This window comes from Talpa europaea (genome assembly GCF_964194135.1).
Source record: "Talpa europaea genome assembly, chromosome: 8".
Lineage (NCBI taxonomy): Eukaryota > Metazoa > Chordata > Mammalia > Eulipotyphla > Talpidae > Talpa > Talpa europaea.
The window spans coordinates 62,918,089-62,928,543 of NC_140075.1; the positions used below are offsets into that span (position 1 = coordinate 62,918,089).

General features: G+C 57.5%; 1 protein-coding gene across 2 annotated transcripts; it reads left to right on the plus strand.

Annotated features, from left to right (window-relative positions):
* Window positions 1–344: 344 nt before the first annotated feature.
* Window positions 345–9,650, plus strand: NFATC4 (nuclear factor of activated T cells 4; the record flags this gene model as incomplete). Of its 2 annotated transcripts, none has more annotated exons than XM_084241174.1 (10): window positions 345–925; window positions 2,028–3,129; window positions 4,251–4,413; window positions 4,994–5,193; window positions 5,519–5,691; window positions 6,124–6,264; window positions 7,625–7,680; window positions 7,951–8,077; window positions 8,263–8,844; window positions 9,583–9,650. In XM_084241174.1, exons 1-10 carry the CDS (start codon window positions 826–828, stop codon window positions 9,648–9,650), a joined length of 2,712 nt encoding a protein of 903 aa, XP_084097300.1. In that variant the 5' UTR covers window positions 345–825. The 2 variants fall into 2 exon arrangements, with proteins under 2 accessions (XP_084097300.1, XP_084097301.1); XM_084241175.1 differs by having other exon boundaries at window positions 8,263–8,523.
* Between the last annotated feature and the right edge of the window lie 805 nt (window positions 9,651–10,455).

Below are 10,455 nucleotides of genomic sequence, written 5' to 3' on the forward strand. Positions count from 1 at the left end.
GGCAACTTTGAGTGGCTGCCCGAGACCGCTGGAAGTTCTTCACCTTGCAGGGACCCGCAGGCACGGCGGATGCAGGAGCTGGGTCCGCGGGGCAACACGGCTTCAGCAGAGGGCCTTGGAAGGAAGGCTTTTCTCCCTGCAGACTTGTCTGAAGCCTGTCTGCACCCTAGAGCCCAAGCCTCACTCTTAGACGGAAAGGGAACGGAGGACAGGGGTCCCTCCTTGCTAGCCACCGAAAAGCACCACTTCCCTGAACTTAAGAAAGGGTCTTCCCCGGCTGCTCCTCTGTGGACCCAGGGCGTGGCCCCTTTAAGGCTCTCGAACCCCGAGCCCCAGAACTTAGACCGAGTTGGGGGGGGGTGTAGTGTTCAGTGCAGGAAATGATTGTCACAGCTGCAGGCCAATAGGCATCATTATGGCCGTACCAAGGTCGAGGGACCGTTTTCCAATTCAGTTTTGTTCTTTTCTTTTCTTTTTCTTTCTTTCTTTCTTTTTTTTTTTTTTTGAGGGGGAGGGCCTGAAAGCGGGCTGAGGGCGGACGGGAGGGGGGACGAGGGGCGCGTGGTTTTCCCATCTCATCCCTGGAGGAGGGGCTGGAGCATCCTCGGCAGCCAATCAGGGACAGGTTGGGGGGGCACTTTGAAGAAGTTTGGGGAAAAAAGTTTGGAAAAGCTTCTATAATAACGAGGGGGCGTCCGGAGGGAGGCGGCGGCGGCCGAGGGGGCGTCTCAGAGCAGGGGAGGGAGGGAGCCGCGGGTGAAGGTGCGGCGCCTCCCGAGCTCCCCCTCCCACCCAGCCCGGGACCTGGGGGCTCTGGCCGGATCCATGGGGGCAGCGAGCTGCGAGGATGAGGAGCTGGAATTTAAGCTGGTGTTCGGGGAGGAAAAGGAGGCCCCCCCGCTGGGCGCGGGGGGGTCGGGGGAAGGTTAGTGCGGGACTGGGACGGGGTCTTGGGGTCAGTGAGGGAAGGGCCCGGTGACCCCGAGTCTGGGATCTCAGGGCAGCGAGTCTGGGGTGAGAGATGAGGGGGTCAGTGTTTGAGGGGAGTCCGGGGGCTTGAGGGTTTGCGGAGGTGAGGCTGGGGTCCGGGCACCACTTTCTCCTTTTTAGGTTGTGACGGGGTGGGGGTGGGGGTGCCGCTGGCTGCGCGCCGCCTCCAGGCTGGGCCGACTGTCACCGGGATGGGGGGCGGGCGGGCGCTGTGGTCCTGGGGGCGCCGGGCCCCGCTCGGGGAAGGGGAGCTGGGCTCTGGAGCTTGCCCCGGCGGACCCAGCCTCAGGCGGGCGGAGCGGCCGCCCGGGGCCGGGGTGCTCTCTGGCCCCGCCAGGCGCCCCTCCCCCTTCCCCGTCTGGCCGCAATGAGAGGCAGATGGCGGGGCTTGAGCCGGGGGCGGCGGCCGCCGCTCGCACGGAATCCGCGCTGCCCGCGTCCCCCTCCCCCCTCCCCGGCCGGGCGGGCACGCTGCACCCCCTCACTACACCCCCGCCCCCAGATTGGGGGGAGCGAGGGAGGAGCCACCTTCCCTCGTCACCACTGCCCTGGCGCCCCCGCTTCCCTGGCCACCGTTGCGATGGCAACTGGGGCTCCTGCCAGAGCCGTTTGGGGGTTTGGGAACCGCTGCTAATTGGGTTCATGTGTGAGTCGCCCCCAGCCCAGCCCAGCGCCTCCCTCTACACGCCTCCAGGCCCAGCTCCAGCCCGTCTCGACCCGCCTCCCTCACCTTAAGGCCCGCCCCCTCCGGTACCCCAGGTCCCAGGTTTGGGGCTCAGAATGTGAGGTTCTCCGAGTGGGGAAACGCCCGGCACGCCTGGTTCTACCTCCTCCACCTTCCGAGGTCCAACTTTGCTTCTGTCTTTGTGGTCCTGAAGGGCACCTAGAGGCCGCTCCTTGCTGAGGAGGGGTAGCACAGCGGCGCTTGGGGGCCTGGCCACGGCCACGCAGGGAACCTAAACATCTCACCTGCTTCTCTCTCTCCCCATCTCCTGTGGTAATCCTCCCCCTATCCTCCTTCCTTCCCATTTTGACAGAACTGGACTCAGAGGACACCCCACCATGCTTCCGTCTGGCCCTGGGGGAGCCCCCTCCTTACGGTGCTGCCCCTATTGGCATACCCCGGCCTCCACCCCCTCGACCTGGCATGCACTCACCACCACCCCGTCCTGCCCCCTCACCTGGCACCTGGGAGAGCCAGCCTGCCCGGTCAGTGAGGCTGGGGGTGTTGGGAGGAGGACCTGGGGGGGCTGGGGGAGGCCGTGTGCTTGAGTGCCCCAGCATCCGCATCACCTCCATCTCTCCTACGCCTGACCCACCAACCACGCAGGAGGACAATCCTGATGCCTGGGGGGACGGCTCCCCCAGGGATTATCCCCCACCGGAAGGCTTCGGTGGCTACCGAGAGGCAGGGGGCCAGGGCGGGGGCCCTTTCTTCAGCCCAAGCCCTGGCAGCAGCAGCTTGTCCTCCTGGAGCTTCTTCTCTGACGCCTCTGACGAGGCAGCCCTGTATGCAGCCTGTGATGAGGTGGAGTCTGAGCTAAATGAGGCAGCCTCCCGCTTTGGCCTGGGCTCCCCACTGCCCTCGCCCCGGGCATCCCCTAGGCCATGGACCCCCGATGATCCCTGGAACCTGTATGGCCCAAGCCCGGGAGGCCGGGGGCCAGAGGATAACTGGCTACTCCTCAGCGCTCCAGGGCCCAGTCCAGCCTCCCCACGGCCTGCCTCTCCCTGTGGCAAGAGGCGCTATTCCAGCTCTGGAACCCCATCTTCAGCCTCCCCAGCTTTGTCCCGGCGTGGCAGCCTGGGGGAGGAGGGGCCTGAGCCACCTCCACCACCCCCCTTGCCTATGGCCCGAGACCCTGGGTCCCCTGGTCCCTTTGACTATGTGACTGCCCCACCGGCGGCAGCGGAGAGCATCCCCCAGAAGACCCGGCGGACTTCCAGTGAGCAGGCTGTTGCGCTGCCTCGGCCTGAGGAACCTGCCCCGTGCAATGGGAAGTTGCCTTCCGGACCAGAGGAGGCTGGGGCTCCTCCTGGGGGTCCTCGGAAGGAGGTGGCTGGCATGGACTACTTGGCGGTGCCCTCCCCACTGGCTTGGTCCAAGGCCCGGATTGGGGGACACAGTCCCATCTTCAGGTGAGGGTAATGGCTGGCACTGGAGGTTTCCACCCACTTGGGGAGCGGGAGGGTCAAGGGATGGGTTTGAAGAAAGGTCTTAGTTCTGTGTTCTTGGCATTTCAAAAGATAATCTGCACCAGCATGGCCACTGCCATCCACCCAAGCTTAGAGGGAATTTAAAAAACAAGCACCCCCACCAGAGAGACAATTTGCACAAGGATAATCACCCCCTATGGACCAATGAAGAAAGAGTCTCCCTTTCCCTTTAGGAGGACCATTTAGGTATAAGAGGAGTTCCTCTTGGGTGTCTCCTACCCCCAGTTCTGCAATTCCTGGGTAAAGAAGCCTCCATACGCATTTCCAGGGGTTCCCCCAGGACTGAGTTTCTCACCCTCAGAACTACTCATATACTGAACAAGAAGATTCCTTTTTGTGGGGGCTATGCTGGGCATTGTAGGATGATTTGGTAGCCTCTCTGGGCTCTACCCACAAGATGCTAGTGGCACCCTCTCCCCTAAATGACAAACCAAGATGTCCCCAGAAGTGTCCAGATGTCACCTGGCAGCAATGTCTCGTCGGGTTCCCTTGGCCTAGGGAATCTGGGAACTCAGTATAAAAATGTTGCCCCTCGGTAACCCCCAGCTCCCTGGAACTGACCTGTTCAGCACCAACTAGTATGAAAGATGTGGGCTTGGGCACTGGATGTACTCAGGCCTGCTCTCCCAGTTACTGCCTTGCTTGGTCTCTGCATTCTACTTTCTGGACTTGTGTTTCTTTATTTGAACAACAAAGGAGTTCATTTCTAAGGTCTTTTCTTGTCTGACTCTTCCCACCCAGATCTGGGGATTAGGATGGTCTTCAGGTTACTTTGTATCCAGGTGAATTCTTGCCATCTGAGCCTTGTGCTCAGGGCTGGATAAAAGGGAATCTCAGGCCTAGTACCATCTCCATGTCTCAGGCCTAGAACCATCCTCTTGTCTCAAGGGGCCCTGAGGCTAGCCCCTCTGGGCTTTTGGGTTCTCTTTATTTCTACTCTGACTTCCCTACTCTCCCTCCCCTCCAGCTCCCTCACATCCCAGGGGTCTATCTTGATTGAGGTCTAAGGCTGCAGATGGTCAGTGCTCTTCTCTCCTGCCCAGGACCTCTGCCCTACCCCCTCTGGACTGGCCACTGCCCAGTCAGTATGAACAGTTGGAGCTGAGGATCGAGGTGCAGCCCAGAGCCCACCACCGGGCTCACTATGAGACAGAGGGCAGTCGAGGAGCTGTCAAAGCTGCGCCTGGTGGTCACCCTGTCGTCAAGGTAAGGGAAGAGGGCAGGCCTGAAAGCCTTTCTCCTCTCCTGTCCCAGATCCTTGCGGATGGGCTCCAGCTGTGCAGACCATGGCACTGCCCTTTCCCACACTCCCTCTCAGCAATGACCCTGCAGGCAGCCTTGGGGAGGGCCTGGAGGGAGGAAGGGTGCACTCCAAGGACCCGGATATATTTTCTACTCCCCTGTCCCTCCACCCCCGCTGTAGTCATCCCATGGGATATCAGCCTCAAGTCTACTCTGTAAAGTGGTGGACTGCCAGATGTGGGGGAGGGGTTAGGCTGAGGCCAAAGTTCACTGGGAGTTAGGTTGTCTCTGTTGAGTTGGGCCTGTCTCTTTTGGAAGATTTTCTCCTTTGCTCGGCCCAGTTTGGGCCTTACTCCAAGAATAACACTGTGCACTCCAGGCCACGTTTTCTCCACAACTGGTGCCCAATTCCTCCTGGGAATCCCTTCCAGGATGTCCTTTATCTCTCACCATCCTCACCCCCTGGTAGACTGAAAACCCAGGGATGGATGAAAAATGAGACAGCGGGGATCCCAGTTGACTGGCCTCCATCTCCCTCTCCCAGCTCCTAGGCTACAGCGAGAAGCCACTGACCTTACAGATGTTCATCGGCACTGCAGATGAAAGGAACCTGCGGCCTCATGCCTTCTATCAGGTGCACCGGATCACGGGCAAGATGGTGGCCACAGCCAGCTACGAAGCCGTGGTCAGCGGTACCAAGGTGTTGGAAATGACCTTGCTTCCTGAGAACAACATGGCAGCCAAGTAGGTTCCCACTCTGTTTCCCCTCCGTCTTTAAGCATTTAGGAACAGTCGTTTCCACTGGGCCTGAGCTAGCTCCTTCCCTTCCCCAGAAGAGCTACACTTCATCCCTAAAAGCTGACTGCAGGTTTTCTCACCACCTAAGAGAGGACTTTTGGGGCTGGGTACTCTGGAGACGTCATATCTGGGTTAAAATAGCCATAGTCCCCTGAGGTACCTAGAGAAGGCCATTCAGGACTTTGGCTGGAGGGTGGGTGCTTCCCTCTTTGAGGGGCATCACCATTCTGGCTTCAGCTGGATGGACTTGCCTTCCTTTCTTTGCCTTCAGCATTGACTGTGCTGGAATCCTGAAGCTTCGAAATTCAGACATTGAGCTTCGGAAGGGCGAGACAGACATCGGGCGCAAGAACACTCGTGTGCGGCTGGTATTCCGGGTACACGTGCCACAGGGCAGCGGGAAGGTTGTCTCCGTGCAGACAGCGTCGGTGCCCATTGAGTGCTGTGAGCAAAGAGGCCCTGTGCCATCTCTGTCTCTTACAAACTTTTTGTCTGTGTCCATCCGAATCCTCTGCCTAGTGCCCTGTGCTCTGTCTGTCCTGCATAGCCCTGTGACGGACCCAGTCCTCATTTCTATGGTGGACAAGGTGGGGACAGTATTCTGATTTGCCTCTGTCTCTGGGGTGCACCAGAGAGACCCTGTCCTCCATGTGCCCTTGGGTGGCCCTGTGCAATTATTTGAGTGACTCTCTGCCTGCCCAGGAGTAGCTCCTTCCTTGGTCTGTGTAACCCCGGGGATACCAATGGTTTACTTCTATGTCTGCTTCTGAGAAGGGCCTCAAGGGCCATGTGGCAGTTATTCCAATGGGGGTGGGGGCAGAGGAGGCTTCCTCTCCAGATGCAGCCCAGCCAGGTCTTTCTTGCACTGCTCTGCAGCCCAGCGCTCTGCCCAGGAGTTGCCCCAGGTGGAGGCCTACAGCCCCAGTGCCTGCTCTGTGAGAGGGGGTGAAGAACTAGTGCTGACTGGCTCCAACTTTCTGCCAGACTCCAAGGTGGTGTTCATTGAGAGAGGCCCTGGTGAGTAGCTATTGAGGCGGGGAGCAGGCAGGTGGAGCTTGGAACCGGCAGGTAAAAGGTCTCTGGCACCATCACTGAGCTAGCTAACTGTTTCAGTTTCCTTGTCTGTAAAATGAGACAGCCTTCCTCTTATATTGTCTGCTTCCCAGGAGTGTGACAGGAATCTAAAATACTCAGGGCGGAAAAGATACTCTTTCTATTTATTTAAGAGGGGTCAGCTTTTAGCACTATGTACAAGAGTTAGGACATGGAGGCAGCCTAAATTTAGCCTAGCAAAAGACAGCTGGGTCAAGTAGATGCGGTATATCTACACAGTGGAATACTAGGCAGCTATAAAGAAAGATGGGGTACAACCATTTTCAGCAGAATGGAGGGAGTTTGAGAGAATTTTATATAGGAAAGCAAGTCAGAATGACAGCAACAAAAAAAAATACTGAGAATTGGTATAGGGGACTATTTGTCAAAGTAAAATACAAATGCGAGTGGACATTAGTGCACACAGGAGGACTCAGGTTAAGAAAGTGGGAGGGAGAGAGAGATAAGGGATGGTGGTGGGCTAAAAAAGAATGGATGAAGGACAGTCTGGGATAGTCCATAGACAAGTTCAGTTCTGCTCACCTTTTCTAAATTATCATAATGGCAAAGATCAGAGTTCAGTAATACACTGCAGATGCCAGGGGAAAAAAAATAAAGAGGCGTCAGCTGGGAGATCCATTTTTCCTCATGTGGATAAGATAATCTGAGGAGAAGGAAAGGATGCCTCACACTGCCCTGAGCCCCTCCTGAGGTGTGGTCCTGGGAGCACAGCTATGATTACAGGAGCTGCCCCAGGGTGGAACAGCAGGGGTGCAGAAGGAAAGACTGAGGGACTACACTCGAGACCTTTAGCCACCCCCAGTACTGCCCAGCAAGAGGCCCAGCCCCTACACTCAAATCTAGCACCCTGGGGCCATGTCAGAGCTGGTTCAGAGTTTCTGGGTCATGAGAACTGAGGTCTCATTGCCTTCCATCAAGCTAGGACCTTTTCCTACTTTTGAATTTCCTTCCAGCTCTATCATGGAAGGGGATGTTTGGAGCCGGGTGGGAAAGTTCAAGATTCTTCTGTCACTCACCCACTTGGGTCCCTGGACTGACCCTGCCATTTCTCTGGATCTCAGTTTGCTGCTCTGTATTTTGGGGACAGTCTTAAATCCTGCCTCTTCCATTTGGTGGGGTAAACAGGCAGGGGGTGCCACCGTGAGCCTGGTCTTGGAGGGCCTTCTGAGTGTGGCCTTGGCTCCAGCAGGAGGGGAAATGGTGGGGGACTGGACAGGGGGTTATTGGGCTGGCTTGGGCTGAGCTCTCTGTTGCTTCTGCACAGATGGAAAACTGCAGTGGGAGGAGGAGGCCTCGGTGAACCGGTTGCAGAGTAATGAGGTACCAGTGTCACTAGGGTGCCCGAGGGGGTGGGCTGGGAGAAGTCATAAAATTCTCAGCTGGATCCCATACCCGTGGGTGCGGACTCCAGAAGCTACCTATTGTCTTCCGGTGGAGGCATCCTGGCCAGTCCGGAAGCCGGTTCACCTCCAGGGAATGGACTTCAGCAAATGGGAAGGGTCAGGAGGAGGTGAAGTTTGGCTTCTTAGAAGGGCTGGCCTGAGCCTAGACCCCCAAGAGCCCCAAGCCTCATCTTCTGCTCTTCCCCAGGTGACACTGACCCTGACTGTCCCAGAGTACAGCAACAAGCGAGTGTCCCGGCCTGTCCAGGTCTACTTTTATGTCTCCAATGGACGGAGGAAACGCAGTCCTACCCAGAGTTTCAAGTTCCTGCCTGGTGCGCTCTAGGACATTCCCTGCTGGGGGAATGGGTGGTGGGGCGGTATGGGGAGTAGAGTAGAGGGATGTGGGGTCCCTCTCTTGAGGGGCCAAGGGATGGATGGAAAGGTGGCTGGAGGGAGTGCAGTGGGGAGACTGCCAGATATCTTACCTGCACGTCCTCCTGCTTCCTCACTTACCCAGTGATCTTCAAAGAGGAGCCCCTGCCGGACTCATCTCTCCGGGGCTTCCCTTCAGCATCGGGCCCCCCCTTTGGCACTGACATGGACTTCTCACCACCCAGGCCCCCCTACCCCTCCTATCCTCATGAAGACCCTGCTTATGAAACTCCTTACTTGTCAGATGGTTTCAGCTATGGCACACCCCCTTTGTACCCCCAGACGGGGCCCCCGCCATCCTACAGACCTGGCCTACGGATGTTCCCTGAGACCGGGGGTGCCACAGGTTGTGCCCGTCCACCTCCGGTTTCCTTCCTTCCCCGGCCCTTCCCTAGTGACCCCTACGGAGGACGGGGTTCCCCTTTCTCCCTGGGGCTGCCATTCCCATCTCCGGCCCCCTTTCGGCCTCCTTTACCTTCATCCCCACCTCTTGAAGGTCCCTTCCCTCCCCAGAGTGCTGTTCATCCCCCACCTGCTGAGGGCTACAATGAGGTAGGGCCAAGCTATGGCCCTGGGGAGGGGGCTCCGGAGCAGGAGAAATCCAGGGGTGGCTACGGCAGCGGCTTCCGAGACAGTGTCCCTATCCAGGGTATCACGCTGGAGGAAGGTGGGTGTGGGACGGGGGCTGTGAGTCTGAATGTGTGCAAGGGATTGCTCTGCATGTTTGCTAAGGGCTGGAGCTTGGCTTCCCGAGATTGGGCATCCTTGGTCCCTCAGAGCCCGTTGGAGGGTGTCAGGAAGCAAGTTCAAGGTGTGCGTGGCCTCCTAAATCCGGCTAACTTAATTCCGAAGGGCAAAGAGAGGGTACCTGTCCCAACCCTTCTACCTCTGCTCTCTGCCCCAGATCACAAAATCTCAGGGCTAGAAGTACTTGCAAGACCATTCAACCCAGCTTTCTTAATTTGCAGATTCAGGCACTGAATTTCAGAGAGGGCCAGTGGCTTGCCGAGGTCCCACTTAAGCATGTATGATTTCCCTGTCTTGGCTTCCCCTAAACATGGTGACTGTGGTCAGACTGGCAAGGAGGGCCCTTTCTGTTTTGTCTCTCTTTTCTCCTACTGGCTGCACTCGCCTTTGACCCTGCTGATAGCTGTTGCCCTAACGTTATAGGCCAGGCCAGCAGGAAAGGACTGGGATGAGGACCTGCCTGGGTGGAGGTGAACAAAGTTTAATTGGGACTAGGTGTCAAGACCCGCTGAGGAAGCCGAGGCCCAGTGGTAGATAAGTCAGTGGAGGAGGTGCCTAGAGGCATCCTAGACAGGCCTGACAAGAATGGATTGGGGGTCTCTGGTAAAAGGAGGGCACCCGCCCCTCGCCCAATCTCTCAATTGCCCCTCCTTTACAGTGAGTGAGATCATTGGCCGAGACCTGAGTGGCTTCCCTGCATCTCCTGGAGAAGAACCTCCTGCCTGAACCGTCGCCTGGCAACCCCAGACCCCTCCCCTAGCCTGCCCACTTTCCCTTCGTCCTGGGTGGTGGTTCCAGAAGCTTGGGGTCAACCTGGTTCCTCTTTCCCCAGCTTTTACCTCCTCACCCCCACCTTTTGTCCCTCCCCACCTCGACTGAGGTGTGATCCCCGGACCTGGTGCTGTCTTGGAGGACTGGGGGAGGGAGAGCGTGGACAACCGAGCTGGGGTGGGCCCTGAGGCTGTGTTCAAGGACGGTGCGGTGAGGGCTGTGTCTAGATTGTCTACTGGTCATGGTGCTGGGAAGCGGGGCAGGTTGATGGGTAATAAATTGCTCATTCACTAGTGCTTCGGGCTCCAGGAGTCTTTGGAGAAAGAGATGGGGTGACTTCCTCTAGCCTGGTCTGAGGGCTTTAGAGGTTGGAAAGAGATGGGATGTGGCTGGGATTATTGCATCCCAAAGAGCTTCTCAGCAGAGGGTCCTGGGGTGGGATTATGGGGTCATAGGCTCCCTAATAGCACAGGGTTGAGGGATCAGGGCTTGAGTTAGCCTCTCCACCCCAGGGATTCGGATTCCTTTAGGAGCTTTTGCATGGGACTTGGGAATTCGTGTATTTTCAAGTTGCTTTCTCTTGCCACCACCCAGATTCTCATTCACTGCCAAGGTCAGGAAACATCTGTTGTCTAGTCCCTCTTCCTCATTTTTCAAGGAGAAATCTCAGACTCAGGTCTTACAGGCCATATAGCTAATCAAGCAGGTTGAACCCTTTTCTCCCGAGCTTCTGCCCCAAATCCACATTCAGACAGCTTGG